The sequence below is a fragment of the Talpa europaea genome, assembly GCF_964194135.1.
Source record: "Talpa europaea genome assembly, chromosome: 13".
NCBI lineage: Eukaryota > Metazoa > Chordata > Mammalia > Eulipotyphla > Talpidae > Talpa > Talpa europaea.
Genome location: NC_140080.1, coordinates 47,980,558 through 48,005,394, shown reverse-complemented (window position 1 = coordinate 48,005,394; position 24,837 = coordinate 47,980,558). Strand labels below are relative to the sequence as shown.

The 24,837-nt window shown below is 38.0% G+C and overlaps 1 protein-coding gene across 3 annotated transcripts in view; it reads right to left on the bottom strand.

The window, feature by feature from the left end:
* Positions 1 to 24,837, bottom strand: part of PTPN2 (protein tyrosine phosphatase non-receptor type 2) — a gene marked incomplete at its 3' end in the record, with an annotated part of 92,299 nt that overhangs the window by 15,200 nt on the left and 52,262 nt on the right. For 2 of the 3 annotated variants that reach the window (XM_084252247.1, XM_084252245.1), the window contains exons 4-7: positions 24,133 to 24,231; positions 20,908 to 21,045; positions 11,719 to 11,928; positions 10,373 to 10,525 (exon numbers count right to left, since the gene is read on the bottom strand). In XM_084252247.1, coding sequence (XP_084108373.1) covers positions 10,373 to 10,525; positions 11,719 to 11,928; positions 20,908 to 21,045; positions 24,133 to 24,231 — 600 coding nt within the window. Of the gene's footprint in view, positions 1 to 10,372; positions 10,526 to 11,718; positions 11,929 to 20,844; positions 21,046 to 24,132; positions 24,232 to 24,837 lie in introns of all 3 variants that reach the window. The other variant, XM_084252246.1, reaches the window with a different exon arrangement.

Sequence of the window (24,837 nt, the reverse complement as noted above, 5' to 3'; positions counted from 1 at the left end):
GAAAGACATTCAAGGAATCCAAATAGGAAAAGAAGAAGTCAAACTATCATTATTTGCAGATATGATAATATACATAGAGAACCCCAAAAACTCCACAGAAAAACAAATTCAACTAATCAATCAGTTTAGTGAAGTGGTAGGATACAAAATTAACACGCAAAAATCAGTAGCCTTCCTATACACAAACAATAAATCTGAAGAAAAAAATAAAAAAAAAATCCCGTTTATTATTGAAACAAAAAAAAAATCAAAAACTTGGGAATAAATCTAACAAAGGAGATAAAGGACCTATACTAAGAAAACTATAAAGCACTGTTAAAAGAAATAGAAGAAGACACAAAGAAATGGAAAGACATCCCCTGCTCATGGATTGGAAGAATTAACATTATCAAAATGGCCATCCTACCAAAAGCAATCTACAGATTCAATGCTATTCCAATACAAATTTCAATGACATTCTTCAAAGAAATAGAACAATTATTGATGAAATTCATATGGAATCACAAAAAACCCCAAATAGCCAAAGCTCTTCTGAAAAAAAGAAGGGAATGGAGGCATCACACGCCCAGACTTCAAACTATATTACAAAGCCATAATCATCAAAACTGCATGGTATTGGAACAAGAACAGACACACAGACCAATGGAATCAAACAGAAAATCCAGATATATACCCACAGATTTATGGTCAACTAATCTTTGACAAAGGAGCAAAGAATACTCACTGGAGCAAAGAAAGTTTGTTCAATAAATGGTGCTGGGAAAACTGGGTCACTACATGCAAAAGAATGAAGCTTGACCACTACCTCACACCATACACAAAAATCAACTCAAAATAGATTAAAGAACTAGACATAAGACCTGAAACCATAAAACATATAGAAGTATAAGCAAAACACTACATGATATGCACATCAAAGACATCTTTACAGACATCACCCAAAGCAGTATAGTGAAGGCAAAGATAAACAGCTGGGACTACATCAAATTAAAGAGCTTCTGCACAGCAAAAGAGACAATAATCAAAACAAAGAGAAACGCCACCGACTGGGAGAACATTTTTGCACACAACACTAATGATAAAGGACTGATCACAAAAATCTACAAAGAGCTGATGAGACTCAACAAAAACAAAGAAAATAATCCTGTCAAAAAATGGGCAGAAGAGCTAAAAAGAAACTTCTCTGAAGAGGAAATGCAAATGGTCAACAGGCATATGAAAAAATGTTCAACATCACTTGTAATTAGGGAAATGCAAATCAAAACTACAATGAGATACCACCTTACACTAGTGAGAATGGCACATATTAAAAAAACTAGCAACAACATATGTTGGCGAGGTTGTGGAGAAAAAGGAACTCTCCTGCACTGCTGGTGAGAGTGCAAACTGGTCCAACCACTATGGAGAGCTGTGTGGAGATTTCTTGAACTACTAAACATAGAGCTTCCATATGATCTAGCAATTCCACTCCTAGGTATTTACCCAAAGGACACAGAAACAGTAATTCCAAAGGGCACCTGCATGCCTATCTTTATAGCAGCACTATTTACAATAATAGCTAAGCTATGGAAACAACCCAAATGCCCAATAACAGATGACTGGATCAAGAAGATGTGGTACATATACATAATGGAATATTACCCAGAAATCAAAAAAGATAAACACATGCAGTTTGCAGCAACATGGATGGATCTAGAAGGGATCATGCTTAGTGAAATAAATCAGAAAGAACAAGAAAAATACCGGATGGTCTTACTCATAGCAGGAATTTAGAAAACCTAAATAAGAGACCAGGAGAAAGACTTATCAATACAAAGTAAAAATCAAAATCTACAAGCAACTATAAACCAGAGACACACTACGGGGGCGGGGGGAGAGGGAGGGGTGGGGAAAGGAAGGACTAGAGTCAAAATAAGGGGGGGGGGTGTGCAATTGTATGGGGAATATAACCATAATGAAAATGAAGACATTGTGCAAAGATGAAAAATGATGTAAGAATTATATAAAATAAAATATTAAAAAAAGTCACCTCTTCTAGTATGTGTATTTAAAGTTCTAAATTTAAAATAAAAAGCATTTAATATTTATGCATATCAGTATACAAATTTTATTAATATATAGGTAGTAAACATTTGAGACAAGTCTCTCACTCTGTCCTCACTAAAATATTAGTCACAAGAAAAAGATTTTTGCCAAAGTTAAGATTTTGCTGGACTCCCAATCTATAAGTTTGTAACACCAGAAGGAGTGACCAAGATAGCACTTGAATTGATCAAGTTTCTGAATTCCTTGCCACTATCTAGGGCAATGGAAACGAATGGTGAGATCTCCATGGTGCCAGAGGACTTTATCCCAGGTATACTAGCAGCTCCAGATAAGTAGCAGTCCACTAACAGACTAGGAGAACACTTTTCCAGCATGCCTGGACTTCAAAATAAGTGATAATAAAAGGCAAGATTTATACTAAGAGATCCCATTTTCTACATCTATTAAACAGGAGTGCCTTCACCTACCTCAGAGCCTGTAGTGGTGATTAATGAGATGACATCTGAAAGGGCCTACCATCAGATCTAGCAAATGTTAATTAACTTCCTTTGCCCTCACTGCCACCATTCCAAGGGAGAGAGGCTGAGGAAGAAGTGGTGCAAAGTATATCTATCTAGGCCCCTGAATGGTGAAGGCACTGAAAAGTACAGTCCAGGGTATGAGAAGGCAAGTATAACCCAGGCAAGGGGACTCTTGCTTTTCCAAGTCCTTTGAAGGTTGGGAACACAACCATCCATCTCTCTGCCAGTAATGAGAGTGGTAGAGGAGGTAGCAGTTAGGGTCATTGGTGACTTGATATAGATAGGAGTGGACCTCTTGGAAGATCCTGCCATGTAAACAGAGTCTTGGAACTAATGAATAAGGCACTCTGTAACTTAGTGCTTGAACACTACCACTATAACATTAAAATGCACATTTTTTGAACTTACAGAATACTAATTGCCTGGAGGTACTTTGGTACTTTGTTAAAAATAATGTTTGTATTATACATATTTATTTATTTTTTGTATTATATATATTTTTAAAAAATTCCTGGAAGGGGCCTCCCAGATGGTCTAGGGATTAAGTCTCAGTGATATCACCAATATGGCCTGAGTTTGAACCCCAGCCGGGAGCTAAGCCACATGACGCAGCAGACCTCTCCTGTCTTGCCCCCTGTTCCCCTTAGCAGTTTATTTCATTAAATCCACCTGTTCTGCTCCCCACTCTGCCTCTGGTGAATCCTTTCACCCCCTGCAATGCTGGTCTATACCTTAGTTTTTCTGTATAAAAATAATAAAAAAAAAAATCTCTGGAAAATTCATCAACACACTGATAAAACTAATTTCTGATTTGTCTCACTATCATACAACAGGAATTAAAAACAAAATGGCTTTTTGCCAGTCCAGATATTATTTCACCTTTCCCAGATATTATTAAGAAACAGTTAATTTAACTCTAATTTGTTTTAAATAGTTGATTGAAAAAAAACGGAGAATATGAAATTCTGTAATTTGTTGTATTTGGAAGACAGTGAGTAGTTTGGTACAACTGGCTAGAAGGGGAAGAACATGTAGAGACTGACCCTGAGAGATGAGGCTAGAGAGGAAGCAGACCTCAGAGAAAGAAGTCTCTGAACATAATTTGAAAAATGGGGTGGAACTGAATCTCCTCAGCAAGGACCTAATAGAACTTAAATCATATCCATAGGGAGTATTTTGCCAGTAGTCATAATACTACTAGAAGGGACTATAAGAGTAAGATGTTTTCACATTAGATGACTGCATCCGTTTTTCTTCCTTTCCCTTGTTTATATACCAATGTTACACTGTTTCAGAATTTATGCTGATCAATTTTTAGTTTCCATTCTTCATTGAGGTCTAATCACAACTTGGCTTTATACTTGAGCAAAACTCAACAAGGTGATGCCAACAGTCAAGTCTCAGTGGACTACCTTCCAGAATGTGCATCAATTCAGAATCTGTCAATAAGAAAAGTACTAGTTGGGTGGAGATAATTAATGCTAGCGAAGGGGGAAAAAAAAGCCAATGTCATTGCTTCATGTTTCTGGGCAGCAAACTCACTCAACTTGGCTTTCCCTGTGACATATAAGCAGGCAGGTATTTCCAATCACCTGCCCGGGCTGGTCACTGCTGACTGGAGAAGCCAAGAATGTGAATATTAATTCCATGTTTATCTCCTTTACCCTGCCAGGTTCTAAACCACTTCAAAGCACATATGCCAGAATTTTCATAGAAAACCTAACAAAAATGTGTCCAATACTGAAAATACTACTTGCCCCATATAAACCTAAATTAAGATTGAAGGTGGAACTCCCCTTTAGAAAAAGTACCAGAGAAAAATGAATTACATGGGTTGGGTGCTATGGAACAGATAGTTCTCAGAGACAAAAGATTCAGGAGCTGTCATCATGCTTAATAGAAAGAGTGGACTTTTTTCCTTCTTATAAATACTTTCCCTTTAAATTAGAGGCACTTTAAAAGGAGAAGGCAAATGTACAGACAGAAAAAAAGAGTCTTTTTATAAATTGTTATAACATCCTTCATTTGATGTCAGAAGAGATACTTATATGGGCTAAGGTTGTATTCATTCAACTTGGGGTTTTTACATTAACAAGGTAACTTTAGTTCTTTGTAACAGTAAAGCTTGATGATTGAAGATAGCAGGAAAGAGTTCTGACAAGATGGATGAAGACTGAAGACACCTCTTCCCCACACATGCAACAAAATATACAACCAAAAACAACAGTCACTGAAGGCCAAGTGGAAGAACATTAATTTGATGAGGTAAAGCGACACAGCAGAGAGGGTAGGAAAAAATTCAATTTATTAAAAATATTTTCCTTGGAATGATCCTGGGGCAACTGAACCCAAGAGAGGGAGGGGTAGCAATGATACTGAGACTTTTCTTTGTGGTAACTTAAGGGTTTATAAATATATCGGGGATTAGACACTGGGAACTGCACTGGAGAGTATGGCACACAAACTCTCCAGTGAAAAATGTGAAAAATGGAGGGGGCCTACCTCTAGAAATTGATAGGGTTGAAAGGAGTAAAAATAGCAGCTGAACATGGGGAGAAGACAGAGGCTGGCAAGGGCAGACACCATACTTCTAGAAATCAATCAAAGAATCCGAGCCAGAGGGTGTTAGGAAGTATTCCCCTTTCTCTCTGAAAAAGGTAAGAGTAAAATTCTTTGGTTTGGTTAGAGGAACTTGTGAGTGGGAAGAGGTTCATCTGTGGTCCTGTAGATACAGGTTCCTCCCTAAGACTGGTTTCAGTGTTATGCAAAACCTGAGCCTGGTGACACTGCTAAAAAAACTCTTACCTGTTTACTCCTTCTGATCAGAGTTTAAAGCACCCAGGCCCTGGAACCTCAGAAGAAGGATTAGTATGAGTGAAAGACACTTGGAACAGACCCCCTGCCTCAAGGGGTGCTTGAGGCATCCCACAGTCCTAGACACATACAGTGTAGAGAGCTCATCTGAGGTAAGGACTGTCAGTTAGAGCCTGTAGACCCCCGGACATAAGTAAATACCAAAGAAAGACATCATAAGAAAGAAAACTAAGCACAAGTATCTCTGATGAACTCGGATGTGAAAATTCTCAACACTAATAAACCAAATTCAATAGTACATTAGACAGAGGCGGCACTCTTCGACCGGCAAAGAGGAGGAAAACAACAAACCAAAACGGCCAACAAGAACAAATGACGCAGCAAGCGGGACTGTGAGTGGAAAGGAACTATTGCAGCCACCACACCCCGTGAACGGGAACTGAGGCGAACCCTGCAGGATTCACCGCGGCGGTGAGCGAACGGCTCCGGGCGCCATTAGAGAAGAACAAAGACCCCGGGAGACGCGCACACAGCCCGGGCTGCCGGTAAGCTTGCGTGGAAAAGCGGCGCGCTTGATGCAGACCTGGATCGCGGCTGCCAGGGTACCCGCGCCTGCGACCTAGGCTTGCGGGGAGACGCGCGGAGGTCCTCACTGAGGTGAAGGTACCTCCCTGAGTAAGCAGGAACCAGGCGCCCAGGCACTGGAGCGGTGCAAAAGGCGCCATTCCCGCGCCACTGAACTGGGCTACAGCCTGCGTCCTGGAACTGAGGGCTTTGAACTGAGACCCGGGGCACAAAAATTCGGGGCGTGGGTTCTCCACGACGGTGGGGCACAGGGCAGACACAGCACCCCAAAGCTGTTGAGGTGTACCCTACCATTCCCGCTCTGTTCCCTGACCCACGGGGTGGGGGGAGGCGAAAAACAGCCCCCCAAGGACAATAGGAGAGATCTCTGGCGCCACCTAGCGACCAGGAAAAAAAAGTCACTAACACCCCATAGAACAGGAAATTTCTTAAGACTGCTTGAAAAGGGCAGAAGGCTTCTGGAGGACCCAGTGGCCAGCCGGGAAGTTAGCCCACGCCAGGCCCCTTCCGACCAGCAGTCTAAGCCCACAGAGGGAGCAGGCACCCACATCCGGGGCAGACCGGGTGCGCAGAAGAGTGTGCCTGAAACCGGAGGCGAGGGACTGCATCCTGCTTCGCCATTTGAGAACAGGGACATTTCTTCAGTAAAAACTGCCTAAAACCAGCAGAAAGCTCCCCCAGAAGACAGAGATGGCTCCTGGAAGAGCCAGAGGGGAGCGGAGAAGTTCACCCAAGATGCCAGTCAGTCCGAGCAACACAGTGTCCCAACGCATACGACAAATTAGAAAACAGACAGTAGGGAGTAGAAGAACCACACGCAACCTAACAACTCCTCAGGAAAGAAGCACACCACAAAAAGAAAACCACTCCCCAGATTGCAACGACAGCAACTTGGAAAAACTTCTGAGCCTTCCAGAAAGAGAATTTAAAATTGCCATGATTAAAAAAGTGATAGATCAGAATAAGGAAATTGAGTCCCTAAAGAGGGAAGTAAAAGAAATGCAGGAGATCAAAGAATTAATGGAGGAACTAAAGAACTCTGGGAAAAGCAATGAAAGCAGAATAGGTGAAATGGAAGAGCGAGTAAGTACTCTTGAAGACACAGAAATAAAAAGAACCAAAACAGAAAAGGAAAGAGAAGTACGAAGGAAAAAGAATGAAGAAAGACTTCGGGAACTATCTGACTCCATGAGGAAAGGAAATATAAGAGTTATAGGAATTCCAGAAGGAGAGGACAGAGATGTAGGAACAGAGAAAATATTCATGGATATAATTGAAGAGAACTTCCCAAATGCGAAGAAGGAGCTGAAAATTGATATACAAGAAGCAAGAAGAACACCAAACTTCCACGACGAAAGGAAAAACACAGCAAGACACATAATAGTAAAGCTCCCAAGAATCCAGGATAAGGAAAAATAATGAAGCTGACAAGAGGGAAGAAACAGATTACATTCAAAGGAAAACCAATCAGGCTGACATCAGACTTCTCTGAAGAAACACTACAGGCAAGGAGAGAGTGGACGGACATAGTCAACAGACTCCAAGAAAACAGATGCCAACCAAGAATACTTTATCCCGCAAAGCTCTCCTTCCTCTATGAAGAAAGAATAAGGACCTTCCCAGACAAACAAAAACTCTGGAATTTCATTACGACTAAACCCCCACTCCAAAAAATACTACAAGGAATCCTAAAGCCAGAACCTCAGAGGGACGAATAACAACAAAAGAAGGCCAAAGAAAGTTTGCTCAATAAATGGTGCTGGGAAAACTGGGTCGCTACATGCAAAAGAATGAAGCTTGACCACTACCTCACACCATACACAAAAATCAACTCAAAATGGATTAAAGAACTAGACATAAGACCTGAAACCATAAAATACATAGAAGGAAATATAGGCGAAACACTACGTGATATGCACATTAAAGACATCTTTACAGACACATCACCCAAAGCAGTGATAGTGAAGGCAAAGATAAACAGCTGGGACTACATCAAATTAAAGAGCTTCTGCACAGCAAAAGAGACAATAACAAAAACAAAGAGAAACCCCACCGACTGGGAGAACATTTTTGCACACAACACTAATGATAGAGGACTGATCACAAAAATCTGCAAAGAGCTGATGAGACTCAACAACAACAAAGAAAATAATCCAGTCAAAAAATGGGCAGAAGAGCTAAAAAGAAACTTCTCCAAAGAGGAAATGCAAATGGCCAAGAGGCATATGAAAAAATGTCCAACATCACTTGTAATCAGGGAAATGCAAATCAAAACTACCATGAGATACCATCTTACACCAGTGAGAATGGCACATATTAAAATAACTAGCAACAACAAATGTTGGCGAGGATGTGGAGAAAAAGGAACTCTCCAGTACTGTTGGTAGGAGTGCAAACTGGTCCAACCACTATGGAGAGCTGTGTGGAGATTTCTGGACCTACTAAACATAGAGCTTCCATATGATCCAGCAATTCCACTCCTAGGTATTTACCCAAAGGACACAGAAACATCAATTCCAAAGAGCACCCCTATGTTTATAGCAGCACTGTTTACAATAGCTAAGCTATGGAAACAACCCAAATGCCCAAAAATAGATGACTGGATCAAGAAGTTGTGGTACATATACACCATGGAATATTACTCAGCATTCAAAAAAGATGAACACATGCAATTTGCAGCAACATGGATGGCGCTAGAAGGGATCATGCTCAGCGAAATAAGCCAGAAAGAAAAAGAAAAATACTGGATGGTCTCACTCATAGCAGGAATCTAGAAAACTTAAATAAGGGACCAGGAAAATGAATAACTGTAAGAAAGTGAAAATCAAAATCAACAAAAAACTATGAACCAGAAACACTCTATGGGAGGTGGGGGCAGGGAGGGAAGGGATTGGGGTCAAAATAAGGGGGTTGCAATTGTATGGGGAATATAAAATTTATTAAAAAAAAAAGATATCCTACTGAATGAAAGAAAATAGTCACACAATATTATAACTGGCAAGAGTTATATAAAACATAACAGAAAAACAAACAGCCCAATTAATAAGTGAGCAGCAGATACAAGCAGACAATTCATTGAAGAAGGTATCCAGTAGACATGAAAACCAAGAGACATGAAAAAATGTTCATACTCACTTCCAATAAGACATACAGGGCAAAACTATAATGAGATGCCATCTCACAGATGTGAGCATGGCAAACATTAAAAAGACCTTCAATAACAAGTGCTGCAGAGGACAGAGATAAAGAGGAACCATATTATATTGTTGGAAATATAAACTAGTCCAGCCATTATGAAAGAGATTTGCATTTATCTTCAAAACTAAAAACAGAGACACTACACAACCCAGCAATCCGCCTCTTGAGCATCCATCCAAACAACATGAAATCATCAATGCAAAAAATTACATGCTCCACAGTGTTTACTGAAGCACTATTTACAATACTAGGATATAGAAACAACTTAGATGTCTATCAACAGACAAATGGATCAAGAAAATGTGGTATTCTGACACTATGGAATACTGTTCAGCAATAAATACAGATGGAATTTGGCCATTTATAGCAAAAATGGAGGAACTTTGAGGTAATTATATAAAGTAAGTCAGCTGACACACACACACAAAAAAAACCACTGGATATTTACATAATGGACCACTAGGCAAAATAAAATATATACAGCAGTAACACCCTTCAGCAGTGTTCTCCGTTCGTCTGCCTGTTCTACCCCCTGCTCTGTCTCTGGTGAATCCCCTCACCCTCCAGCGCCTCTGGCCTGTACCCCAGTTCTTGTATTTAAAACAAAAACAAAAACAAAAAAAAAAACACTAAAATAACAACCAAAAAAAAAATCCTATGTGAATAAAACCATCAACCAGAGGAAGTATAACATTCTATTGGGTTGCTGGAAAAGTCATGACATATTTTTCCTATATTTTTCAAGCAAAAATTTGTCATGACTTTTCCAACAAGCCAATACTAGAATTTCACTCTGTCTGGCATACTTACTGAAGGTGCTCATTGTTATAAAGTATCTATTGTCTAAATGAAATATTCTATAATCCCAGGTCATGTTTTCAATGAGAGAAAAGTGCCTAAATGTTGTGGTTTATTTTAATGATTAAATAATTAAACTTTCCTTACATAAATATTCTACTTTAATGAAATCTTGTTTCCAGCAAAGCTTTTAAAGAACAGGTAGGATTTAACATGAGGCTGATGTATGTATGAGGAAGTGAGCTTAAACGTTATAATTTTATGATGAACAGCTGGAAATACAACATTAATATAAAAGGAAGCGGCGGTGGGAGGGGAGGGGGAGAAAACAAGTGCTTAAATGGAATGCAGTTATTTTATATTTATTGTATTTAACACATAAGTATTATTTTTTCCCTAAAAAAGTTTACCTGTATATTTGAATCTCCCTTTATATACTTTGCTCCTTCTATTATAGTCATATAAGAAAATTTGAGTTGATCTGGTGTCTGAATAAGTCCCATTCGATATTTTCTCATATTCAGTAACAGCTGTTTAATATTAATATCATCTCCTTTTTCCATCTGCAAGAAATGTAAAAATTATACAAGTTTTTGTTGAGTCCAGGAAAGAGAAGCAAATCAGGAAAATTGCTACGAGTTTTGCAATAATGCTCAATAAAAAGGACACATTATAACTGCAGTTGTAAACCAAACAGCCATCCCAAGTTACCCATCCTCCCCACATCTCAATTGTTTCAAGTAGTAGATAGAGGACTTTATGGTCCTTCAGCTGATTCACAAATGATTCCAAGCCATTATAGCAATCTCATTTACCCTGGCTACTATTTGGTCAAAATCCTGGATTTATATTATGGCTTACTACAAGGATAAGTCCACTGGGATTAGTGTTCATATTTTTCATTTCTTGAGAAGGTGTTGATAGGAGTAAATCTTTCTGCCTGGTGCCCTTTGCCTTCATGTCCATGTGTAGCAGTTATCTCAAGATGGTAGAGCAAAGAAAGGGAGGGGAGGAAAAGTAAGGGGAGGAGAAGGGAAGGGAGGAAGAGAGAGAGGAAGGAAAGAAAGGAGAGCCCAGATTCATGATGACACTGTTGACTTACTGTACCAGTCCTGAAACACGGATGTGCTATCATGTCCAACATACACTCCCACCCCCAAGTGAAAAAGAAAAATGTTGCTGAAGCTATGTTTGGCAAGGAATAGGTACAAATACATAATCTAGTTTTAATATGCATCATTAATAAAACAGACCCTAGAATTTTAAACATGTCAGAGTTCACTTTAATATAAAGTCCAATTCTTGATTGAAGTACACTATGGATATAGGCAGAGTGGCAAAATAATACAGTAGATATTTTAAATATTCTAATTTGTTAATAAGGAAACTAAGATATGAGAAGTGCTTATCTGAGGAGGAAGGAGTTCATTATTACATATCAATTTATATTTGACAAATAAAGGAGCAGGAAGGAAAGACCTATTATTTTTATAACATAAAGCTACCAAGAAAAAAAAAAAATCAGCTCTCCTGAAGAGCTCTAGGATTATCTTGGATGCATCCCCCAAATCACAAACGAAAGGCCTACAAAAGTCATAAATGAGATTTTTAGGTTCCAAAAGACAACAGCTGAAGTTGGGTGGAAAAAAACAAAAACAAAAGCAGTTCTAAGATACTGACATTAGAGCTTACTTCTGTCAATGGAAACAATTTAAAAAGACAACAAAACGAAAATGAGATCATAAGCAGCACTTACCAGAACCAGACAGGTATCTACCAGAGAAAAGGTGCCTGATCGCCCAATGCCTGCACTGCAGTGAACCACTGCAGGCCCGTGTTCAGGATTCAGGGAACCAGATTCTCTCACTTTAAATAAGAAATTGAGAAATGAAGCTGGTGATTCCGGGACTCCAAAATCTGGCCAGGTAGTGTAATGAAAGTGAGATATTGTTCTGGTTTCACCACTCTAAAAAGTGAAAAATCAAAGGGGAAAAGTTAGCTCTAATTTTTTTTTTTTTAACACATCTTCATAGAGACATGTGTTGTGTAATGCTTTTAATCCTTATGGGCTTTCTGTATCATGAATTTTCACTTGGTTTGATAATCTATATAAATTCTGGGAGATTTTCTATAGGAGAATTTGTAATATATTAATAATAGCTACCATTCCCATAACACTTATTTGGTAGGCATATTCTAAGCTTTTTATGTATTAAATCAATCCATATAACAATATTATTAAAATTCGTTTTTCCAGGGCCTCCCTGGTGGCACAAGGGGTTAAGCAGCCTCTGCAGCACAACTTTTACCCCCAGCTGGCCAGGGAGCAACCCACATGGCACAGCAGACCTCTCCCGTCTTGCCCACTGCTACTCTCAGCAGTGTATTTCAGCCAGTCTGTCTGTTCTGGTCCCCACTGTCTCTGATAAATCCTCTCAATGCCTCCCTGCCCCCGCTCCTGTATGCATAAATAAATAAACCTTAAAAAAAAAAACAAACTCATTTTTTCCAGATGAGAAAATTGAGGCAGAAGATGAATAATTTATTGAGGCAGAAGAGGAATAATTTATTTAAAGTCACACATCTAGAAAATGGAAAATCCAAGATTTGAAGAGTTTGGTACAGCATTTGGGTACTAAGCCACTAACTTGTTCCATACATGATCCAATCTTTTCTCTAATTCATACAACATGATGAACAGATTCTTTTCCTATTTTGACAAATCTGTTCCAGTATGTTAGTCTTTAATGATTTCCTTTTTAAGAATTCCCAACTATAATTTTATATATACATATAAATAAACTCTTCCTCATGAGTTTTTAGATTCTGCTACACAAAGAGGAGAACTAATTTAAAGAACCAATCTTTACATTTTAACCTGAAACTGCTCTTCTCATTGTTGGTTTTTCCCATGGTAATAATTTCCAATTATATTTTCAATGGGGAATTTTGAAATTCCAAATTTCCAATTTGCTGATATGCTAAAATGTTTACCAACATACAAAATGTTGTTTGTCTCTTAAAGCCTACCTGGTCCTCATTATCACCTCCTCAATATTCCTGATGATCTATACTTCTGAATAAATAACTAGTTTCTTAGCTCTTGGCAGTTATGTTTTGACGCTAGGAATACTTCTCTGCCTTACTCCTCATTTCTGTAAATGAAGTAGTAAATCTCTAACATGCATACCTTTTCAGTTTTATTATTAGACTTTTTGAAGGAAGGAGTGATAGTGATAGAAGCACAATTTAAAAAGTCCTGATTTTTTTAAAAAAGATTGATTTATTTATTTATACAAGCACTGGGTATAGTCAGAAGCGCAGGAGGGTGAAAGAATTCACCAGAGCCAGAGCGGGGAAGAGAACAAGCAGATGGACCAAATTATACTGCTGAGGGGAGCAGTGGGTGTGGTAGGAGAGGTCTGAGCGTCATGTGGGACCCTTGCCAGTGGCTGGGGATTGAACCGGCGCTGCAGAGGCTGCTAGCAGCTTCGCAGCCCAGCGCTCAACCACTGCACCACCAGGGGAGGCCCCAAAATCCTGATTTTTAAAATGGCTAATATCAGATGATTATTATTAGCATCCTATTTTCAATAAAAATTTACAAAATTGAAGTTAATTTGTTAAAAAAGATTTTCCTTGTTTGTAGTAGAAATTAATATTTCAAAGTCACAGACTCAGTTATATGAGGTAAAACAGTGAAAATTACAATGTAGACATTAAAAAAATTTAAATTATATACTTTTAGTGACTAGTTTATTTTTTTTTAAAGATTTATTTATTTATTTATACAAGCACTGCGTACAGTCAGAAACGCAGGAGGATGAGAGGATTCACCAGAGCCAGAGTGGGGAGTAGAACAGGCAGAGTGACGGAATACACTGCTGAGGGGAGCAGCAGGCGGCAGGAGAGGTCTGAGTGCCATATGGGACCCTCGCCTGGCAGCCGGGGATCAAACTGCCAATGCAGAGGCTGCGGGCAGCAGCTTCGCAACCCAGCGCTCAACCACTGGGTCACCGGGGAGGCCCTTAGTGACTACTTTTAACATACAACTTTCATAATCCAAAACACTGTAATTCTCAATAACTGAAGGCAGCAAAAGATTTCCCAATCACTAATTAAAATGATTATATTTCATAACATTTCTTTCTAAATTCCAAATTAAACATGCTAAGTGAAATAAATCAGATACCATCTGACTCCATTTGTGAGACTTTCTGGAAAAGGCAAAATTGTACAAATAGAAACCATATTAGTGGTTGCCAGGAGTTGGGGATACGGTGGTGGCTGAGTGTGCACACAAGCAGTATGAAAAAAATTGGGGACAGAGGGGAGGTGGGAACAGAAGGGCACCTGTACCTTGAAGGGGAACAGCCAGTTTACATGAATGTACCATCAAAACTCAAAACTGCACTGCAGAGTAAATGGTTTTCAGGCTTTCCTGCCCTCCCACTATCCGGATTGCTCTGCCTCAAGGGTCACCCTCAGTTGTTACATTGTTGCAAACTATCTTGTTTACTTCTGTGGGCCATGGGAGGAACATTGAGAGTGTGTCATAAAGAGAAGCAGTAGAGAAGCAGAAGAGGCAGGAGAGAAGGGAAGAAAGAACACCAGAGAAGCCCAAAGTGAAGACTTGCTGGGGGCTTGGAGGCCTGCTGGCCTGTAACTGGTTGCTGCTCTACATGTAACAGCTAAATAAAAGTCTGAGAAAGCCACTGAAGGCTCCAGGACTCCTTCTTTACCCATCTGTTGGATCAGAAAACATCCTGTGCCCATTCTGCCCCTACCTGCACCAAAAAGAATGTATCTTTTGGCAGGTAAAAAAGATAACTAGGGCCTCCCCGGTGGTGCAGCGGGTTGATGAGCACAGCACTGTGAAGCTGTCCGCAGCCTCTGCAGTGCTGGTTCGATTCGCGGCTGGCCAGGGGGATTCCCACATGGCGCAGCAGACATTTCCTGTCCCACCCGCTACTCTCCTCAGCAGTATTTCGGTCATTCTGCCTGTTCTGCTCCCTGCTCTGTCTCTGGTGAATTCTCTCACCCTCTCTCACCTCTAGTCTGTACCCTAGTGCTTATATAAATAAATCAATCTTCAAACAAACAAACAAAAAAGGGTAAAAAAAATAAAAAAGGTAACTAAATTTATGTTTTAAAAAGAAATTTAAAACATTCCAAATTAAGATTAAACTTGTTTAAAAAAATCAGCAACAGGTAATAACACAATACCCACATAGTGAAAAAACTAAACAGGCTGGCCCTTTGGTATGGCTAATTCAAAGTTGTGTTTTCCTTTAAAAACAGGCTAAGATTACTACACGCATTTTTAACTTCCTTTTTTCCCCCCTGATAACAGCCAGCTGTGGTCATCAGTCAGTCACCTCGCAGTGCTGACCACACATAGCAGGGTCAGACCAGGTTCATGTCAGCCTGAACTACAGTTTCCTTTGCACTAGTGGCAGCTCCCAGATATGGGAGGTCTGTGGCAGGAAAAGTTCCCATATGGTTGTATGCTATGTTACTGCATCACCTCCTGACTCAAAACCTATGGTTATCCTACAGTCCTGAGTGACTACTTTCTCTTCTTTGTATAATTTTGGCTCAAGTCTAGTGGTCTCTATTTTTTTCAAATTCAGATCATACTGTCTAGGATACTCAAAGCCAGTTCCCAGAAATGGCCATTTTGAAATCTGTTTCAAAAACAGATTTTTGAAAAGCAGTCCTTTTTTTCTCCTTTAGTTCCCATACTGAAGATCTTCTTGAGTTTTTTATTATTTACCCATACTGAAACAAAATTCAAAAACACAGTTCACAAAGTCATATAATTCCCAAAGGATCACATGAAGTAATATGATCCCTATGTTTACTACTCTAGTATAAAGAAATGTTGATATGCATGACTGGTCCTCTTTCCCCTCCTTTTCATGATGTGGGGGAGGGGAAGGGGGCACAAGAGGAAGGGGAGGGAGGGAGAAAATGTATTGCCAAAGGGTAGAATCTTCATTCCAAAACAGTTGTGCATTTAGACCTTGTGGATTTTAGACAATTTCCTTTCAAACAATGAAGTATCCTTTCCCTCCCACTTGGTCACTAAGTCATCTCAGGCCCTTCTGTGATGCCAGTAGGCCCCTCTATCCCTTTGTCATGGCTGTACCTCACAGCCCATGAGCTTGTGAGACAAGCAGGCTGCATCACTCCAATTACTTGGCTGCTCCATCCCACTGTTCTGTATATGCCTGCCAAGTTTTCTTTGTAAAATGTTGCAGAACATACACTCCATTACACAAATATGTCAGTGGTTATTCTTTTTAAGGCAGAATCTATTTACATTTTTTGAAGAATTCTAAACATAAAAGTCTGAGTAAGTATCAGACAATGAAGAGCTGGTAGGCTTATGGCAATAAAGGGTATTGTCAAATTAACCATTGTTATAAACACATAAGATGGTAAATTTTCTAATTATTAAAAAAATTATAGCTTTAGGCCCAATTATTTTCAAACTTTAGGCATATGCAGAAGGTACCTAGCATTATGTCTGTAGAAGACTTTCCTAAGCCCCAATTTCATCTTCTGTAAGGGGGGGGGGTGTACTTACTTTATAGCTATCAGTGGAATGACTGAATATATGCCTGCACACAATAAGTACCTTATATGGCAATTTTCTAAAACAATTATACTCACTAATTGCCTTTACTGTAATCCCTAATAAGTTCTAATCAATTTTAACTTCTCCACATTTTTAATCTTTTCACTTAATATTTCCTCTATAGTGAGAGTGACAAGGCTTGTTAACCCTCTCTCCTAAATATATCTGATTTAATAAATCAAATCTGCACCTTCACTATTCATGTCTCAGTTCAGTCCCTCATCAACTTTCGTCAAGATCATTAGATTGTCCATGTTAAATATTTAGTTACAATTCATTTTGAAAGATGGACTCACTACATAATGAGGAGGGAAAGTGACAAGAATAGCCAGGCACAGGGTTTATGTTCTAAGCAGAGAGCGAAACAATATGCAGAGGCATGGGTTCTTAGGAACAATCTACCTGAGAAGTCTGTCTTTTGGCAAGTATAAATCCTGATACCTGAGGGAGATGAAGGGACGCAAAGAGGCAAGAACCAGGCTGGTCTGGGTAAGGGACTTCTGCAGTGGTGTAGAATAAATGGTTTTCAGGCTTTTCTGCCCTCCCACCATTAGGGTTGCCCTGCCTGATGGGGCACCTGCAGTTGTTACATTGTTGTAAACTGTGTTGTTTACATCTGTGGGCCAAGGGAAGCAGAAGAGGCAAGAGAAAGGGGAGAAAGAAGCCAGGGTACCCAGAGTGAAGACTTGCAGGGGGCTTGGAGGCCTTCTGGCCTCCTGGCCCCCTAGTACCCCTGCCTGCTGTATACCTGGTTGCTGTACTACATGTAAGAGGTTAATAAAAGCCTGAGAAAGCCACCAAGGGCTCCAGGACTCTCCTTTACCCTGTCTGCCAGATCAGAAAACCTGCTCTGTGGCCTTCCTGGCACTACAAGTGGTCACAAACGGATCATTCCTGAGAATAATCATCACCCAGGTGTAGTGTGCTTAACAATGTACTCCGTACAGTGGCAGAGGGGAGCACAAAGGTAACAGGCAAGGACTTTACACTCTAAGTTGAGTTGAAAACCTTGTTACCGAGCCAAAAAATATACATATTCACATACTAAACTTGAGAATAAAATGGTAAAATTCAAATTATGGTGAGAAATATAAAAAAAATCAGAACTGTTAGGAATTAAAGTATCACAGACATATTAAGAGAGACCTAAATAAGAAATGGGCCATTCAGTGGTACTTGAAGGATGTGTAAAATACAACTGGGTAAAGAACAGGGAGGACACTCTAGATGGAATAAACTGCTTAAACTATTTTGAATCTAATCCCAGTTGACCAGCAAAATAATTAGGCACTCAAATTGTTTTCGGCAAATCTACAGGGACAGAGAAATAGAAGGCAGTCAGCATTACAATAGTATTCCTGGAACCTGATAAACAGAAAGCTTGCCAACAGTATTATAGAAAATAATGAAGGACAGCTAAAAAAATAAATAAAAGTAATAAAACCTGAAGACAAGTAAGTACTTACATTAAAAAACTCCTCAAGCTATCTCCATAGCCTAAGCGACAGGGCAACTTTGAAAGCAAAAATGGGGCAAAAGCTCAATCTCTCGTCTCTAAGCAATAAAACTGGAAAGGATTGCTGATATGTAGCTTAACCACTCCATTTGATTCAGAGGTTTCTGATGAACAGCAACCGCTGCATGCTGTAGACCTGTTAATAGTTAACAAGCCAGACTCCTGGAGAAGCAAATCAGTTGAGCTCAAAAATCTCAAAGGTCTATACGAGAGGTTGGCTATCACTCTCCTACTTCAGGATCACCTTCTCTTGCTACCTTGTTATTTCTTTCTCCCTAAACTTGTTGTTTGTTCCCTAATCCTTCCAATTGCATCAACATTAGAGGGAAAAACATACAACAAAAACTAATAATTGTGCCCCTATCCTGAGTCTTATACACTGTTGTAGTATTTACTTGATACTTACGACAACCCTTTGTGTAGCTGACTTCATTTTTACTCACAGATGAGAAAACTGAGGAATAGGGGTTGAGTACATGGATCAAGCACCTAGTCAGGAGTGGCAGAGTTGGATTTAAACTCAATTTGATCCCAGAGTCTAAGTACTTAGAAATTCTAATACTAATACTACTTAAAGTAGTATTAGTTGTAAAAGCTACTTTGTTCTTCTAACACTCCTAGTTCTTTATACAGAATGTAAAACAGAACATAAACAAATTTTTGCTATTTAACTATGGTAAATCTGAACCCAAGCCAGTTAAAAAAGATTACAGAGTTGTTAGCAGCTGAAACACAGTAGATGGCTGGTTCTGGTCTCAACTTCAGAAAGATCCTTTAGAACTGAGTCTTTTTTTATAACAATTGACTTTTTTTTCTTTTTCTTTTTTTTTAAGATTTATTTTATTTATACAAGAACCGGGGTACAGGCCAGAGGTGTGGGAGGGTGAGAGGATTCAACAGAGACAGAGTGGGGAACAGAACAGGCAGACTTGAGAAATACACTGTTGAGGGGAGCAGCGGATGAGACAGGAGAGGTCTGCTCGCCATGTGGGTTGCTCCGAGGCCAGTGGGGATCTAACCGGCACTGCAGAGGCTGCGGACTGCTTCACAGCACTACGCTCAAACGCCTGCGCCACCAGGGAGGCCCAATCGACATCTTTTCTAAAAGACTTATTACACCCACACCACTAGAGGCTAGAAGATCTGAATTTGAGTTTTGTTCTGTCACTTATTAGCTACTAATCTATTTACAGGGGAAAAAATCCTACAGTATAATGAATGTGGGGGTTATTATTATTTTAAAATAGAAATGCAGGAATATCAAGAATATTCTACATACAGACTGGTCAAACGACACATGTAAAAAGTACTTTGCAAAATGATAAAATACAAAACTCATTCTATTTTTTGCATATAATCAATTATTAGTACCAATTTCAGAAACAAGGAAGAATGTCTATGCTCTTCTCTATCTAAGTCAGTTTTAATGTCATAAACAGATGCAATGCCTGGAATAAGTACCGAGAGGATGACTCAGAGAACCTTAAGAAGTTGTAGAAATGCAGTTCTGTTTCTGGGAATGGCAATGTACAATTAAGCATCAGAGTTATTGATATATCACAATGCCATTTAAGACATATAGAATAGTTGGCTCAAGACAAATACAGTAAGGAAAAGGTGTAAATAAGTCTAAGCCTTGCTGTTTCCAACCATGAGTCTTCTAAGATCGTCTAAAATCGTCTGAGATCACATAAGCTTAGTTATGGATTTCATGGGAAGCTGTACCTGGGCCCTAAGCAATACCTGTGTTTTTAGGATGCAATAAAAACCTGACAGCTGTTCTCCAAAGAGGAACGATTTTATTTCCTCATGCCTAAAAAGCACATCCTCACTTTGTTTACTTAATGGTTGACTGATATAGCATTTCACTAAATACCTACCTATTATTAACAGGTAGTTATTTCAGTAGTTATTTCACTAAATACCTACACCCCTGAAGTCATTTTTTGGCAAACATTTTCCTATTTTCTAGTTTTTCTAGTTCCTAATAGCATCTCAGAAACTCTGCTTTCACATTTTCCACCTATTCTAATTACAACACAAAGGCGGCAAAAGAGGTAAAAGGAAAAAGAGGCGAAATGCCTCCATCCCCAGCATGACAACAGCAGGCCCAACAACCTACCATGTACACGTACCTCAACTAAGTATCAAGGAATAATTCATATTTCTGGAAAAATATTCAAGAATGTTTTTGAGCCATATGATACATTTATTTCAACATTTCCCCAAATTCAATAAGGACAAATTTTTGTGTGGTGAATCACTTGTGTTAGCAATGTTCCAGTAAGTCATATCCAGAATAGCTTGCTACTCTCCATAGCAGTGAGTACCAGGATTATGTACTGCACTGGAGGACTTTGTAATTCATTTGCTCTTCATCTGATCTTTCCCTGAAAGGGAGGTGTTAAAATATTCATTTTACAGATGAGAAAAGGCTTAAGGAGGCTAAGGAACAAGTCCAAAGAACACTTCTACTAAGAATTCTTTGGACCTGATTGAATCCAAGTTGATTTCAATCTTGCGTCCTCTCTCTTAATTCCCAAGTTATTTTAATAAATCATTTTCAATATTCAAATATCAACCTGAACTTTAATATTCCAAATTTCTAGATCTTCTTGAGACTCCTCAGAGAGCTACCACATATAGGAACACAATCTAAATACAAATGACCAGAACTATATACTATTATAGATATTATCCAAACATTATGTGCTGCACCAAACTTCAAATCTACTAACAAAAATAATTCTTAAATTCATCATATAAAGTTTAATTTGAAGACTTACATTGATATTTTCTAATTGCAGTAGATGTACTGTATAATATGACTTCACATCTTCTGACAAGAACTTCACAATGAATCCTGTTTCTTTAAACTGCATCTCTTGGTCGTCTTTTGTTGGCCAGTACTGTGCACATTTAACCTAAATGTAAGAATATCCACATGGTTTCTTTAGTTGATAGACATTATAAAACTATAAAAAGTTGAAAAAGGAACAAAAACCACACACAAACATGGTATATTTTTTTCCCCAAGTATTCAAATCTGAGAACACTCACTATATTGGATATTTGATGTATTAATAAGATACACATTTTATAAAAGCAGGTTTATAAAATGTTTCTAAAACTTACATGCTAAAAAAAAGCCATGAAGAGATATGCTCACAAATAAAAACAAATCTATCGTTTCTGAAACATGATGGCCAACATTTTAACACCCTGCGCTGGCGTTTACTTTGCTTCCAAAAAAAATCAAAACTCAAGAATCTTCTCTTCAAAATAAATGGTTTTATTTTACAAGTATTTTTCCATAAGTTCCTATGAATCTGCTACTGATACTACATATCTAGAAAAAACATTGCATGTTTATTTAATTAGATTAAATCAGGGAAGAGAATCATAGGATAAGGGCCCCTTTACCTAGTTTTGTTACATTTTGGCAGAACAGTGATGGAATTAAAAATTGTGACAATAAGCATTTTCCCAGTAGGCAAATTACGAAGTCAGCATAATAAGGCAAGGTAAAATAAATTCATTCATGGGGGGGGGGGGGAAGAACCAATAGAAAATACCCTTGTAAAATATGGCCAATTCTCCCTTTCCAAATCATAAATAGGTACTAATAACAAACAAAAAATACCTCCAAAACAAATTAATACCATGCATCAATTCTTTGAAAAGTGCTACAACACACTTACAGGCGATATAAGAAATGAAAGAACAAATGAAAATTAGAATTGAGATGATAAAAGAACACAATTATTACTTCAAAAATGAAGATAAACAAAAGGAAACAGGCATGAATAAAAATTACTTTAAAGTGAAGAGGAGGAGAAAAAGGAGGGCATTCTTTAAATAGAAAAGAAATGCCCAAAAAACAGACGACTGGATCAAGAAGATGTGGTATATACACATAATGGAATACTATTCAGCAATCAAAAAAGATAAACTCATGCCATTAGCAGCAACATGGATGGAGCTAGATGGGGTTATGCTCAGTAAAATAAGTCAGGAGGAAAAAAAAAATTGAATGGTTCAACTTATAGGAGGAATACAAGGGAACCAAACAAGTGATTAGAGGGGGAAAAAAGACAAAACTAGCACGTAAACTATAATTTGGAGACATTCAGCAGGGGAGGAGGAAGGAGAGGGACTAAAATGGGAGGGAAGAGAACAAGAGACTATGGTGAGGATTCACAGGTGTCTTGGTGGTGGGAATTTTATGGGCATTACACCTGAAAGGAGAAATCAAACTGGCAGAAATATGAACAACGATGCGAAAGTAAACAAATACATAAATCAATAATTTTTTTTAAAAAATGAAAAGAAATGGAGACACAAATAGGATTACAGGAAGTTTGACAAAGGCAAAGAAAATCAAACATGCACAAAGCAAGCAAAGGAACAGAATACTAACAAGCATAACTGAATTTTTTCTTTATAAACTAAAAATATATTCGAAACCACATATTCAAAGAACACACTATGTACATGGAAAAACTGACCCAGAATCACCACCACTAAAACTTATTTTGGTAAAGTTAATGGGACTTGAATCTAAAGACAGCAGAATAATTGTCACTGACATGTGGAAATCAGAAACTACAAAGCTACTGAGTTTTTCCTTAGGAACCACTAGAGAATGAGTGATAGAACAAGTGGGAAAACATCAATAAAGACTAGTGATGTATATTAAATACATATTTACATGCAGAACTATAATAAGTTGGTTTTAAAGGGCTATGAGAGAGAGCTATATCGTCTGACAATCTAGGTAAAGTACAATTGAAAAAAACAAAACAGAACTGGGGAAAACATTTTAAACTTCTTTTAATAATAACTGACTCCCTCCTGCACATGCATAAAGAAGTCTTATTTGGTCATCTTATTTGGTCACTCTATTTTGAAAGTTTCTTTTCCTATGTAATAAATAAGTGGTCAAGTAAAATGAGAAGTTTCTTTTTATCAAAACAGTCCAACAAAAACACAGGTTGGAATGACAGAATTGGACTATCACTATTGTGACTCCTAATTAAGGAATCAAGCACTAGCCAACAATGATTGCTAATACAAAGGGAAAGATAATCCAGCATATGGGTCTCTTTGATAAACAACACAATGCTAGGTACTAATAACAATAATAAATCTCCCCCCCCCCAAACTGAACCTGATTCTTTTTAAGCCTCTATATCCAAACACCATAAATGACTTAGAAGTTAAAGATTTTCCAGTGGAAGTCTTAAATTATTGGTACAATAATTATACTCCAAATGATGGAAAAAATTTATAAATCATCCAGTTTTAAATCCTGCTCAAACTATTAAAATGGACAATGTCATCATCACTTAATTTTAAAATCATATTTAAAACCATGGACATCCTGGTATGTCAATGCAACTTCACATTAGAAAACCGTTTACCGTTATTAAAAAGTAGCAATAATGACTTTAAAAAAAAGAATTAGGAAGCTAAAGAAACAGACACAACAGTCCAAAATCTTAAGGATGGAAGAGATTTTATCGACAATATTTTTCAATTTGTTTGTTTGACAAAAAAAGTCTAAAGCTACAGAAGTTAAAAACATAAGAAAAGTAACACTACTTAATAGCATTGTGCTTAGGCTATAATTTCAAATGTCAATAAATTTATACATTCCCGTATCTGCTACTCATGACTTAATAATTTTTAAAAATGAAAAACCCTGTCACCTTAACTTTTTGTAAAATTTCCAAGATTTTGATAATAAATTATAATATTCTAATAAAAAGTAGGGATTTCAAATATGTATGAATCACTACTACTCAGTATTTATTCCATTATATTTGTATCCCAGAGGGTAATGGTCTGCAACTATTATTAAAATATTTAAGAAAGGAATTAGCTCAGAAACACCCTGAACACAACTTTAAATAAGTAATATAGTCCAAAACTAATGAATGGATAGCCCCCAAAGATAATTTATAAGTTAATGATCACAGACAACACATTAAATTTTAAATATTACTCACCGATTCTTTCTCCACAACTCGGTTTAACATGACAACCGCTTTGGTCTTTTGCTGCCAAACCATAAGCCAGAAATGACAACCTGTATTAGGAAGTGGTCCCTGCAAGAGAAGAGAAGAAATAGTAGATTAAGAAAAAGGTTGAAGGAAAACTCCTTCAAGTATGCTTCAGTTTCATTTTATTGTACCTTCTTTATTGTATTTCACAGAGACTGTATATTTTAACAAATTGCTATAAATATAGCCATCCTATATCAAGTAAATCTACTGGCACCAATTTTCAACAGTATGTGCTCACACTACTGTCTCTGCATCACATTTAATTAAGGTAGTAACACTTATTTTTACACTGAATACCAATGTATATGTAACAAACTATAAAAGGGAAAAAGTAACTTATATGCACTGGGAAACCAAAACATTTATGTGACTTGCTTTTACTGTGACATTCACTTTAATTGTGATGATTAATCACATTTATCTGGATCTGAGAGGCAGTATCTGCAAGGTGTGCCTGTAGTGGGTTCAAAATAAGTAATTTAAGACATTAAATCCATTTGAGTTTAAAAAAAAAATAAGCCTGTACTAGTTTGGATTTTTGGTTATAAATGAGGAAAACTAATTTTTATTTACTTAGGCAGAAAAGTAATTTCTTAGACTTTGGTGGTACAGAGTTGAGAACTGGAGAACCAAGCCGGGTAGGAACCA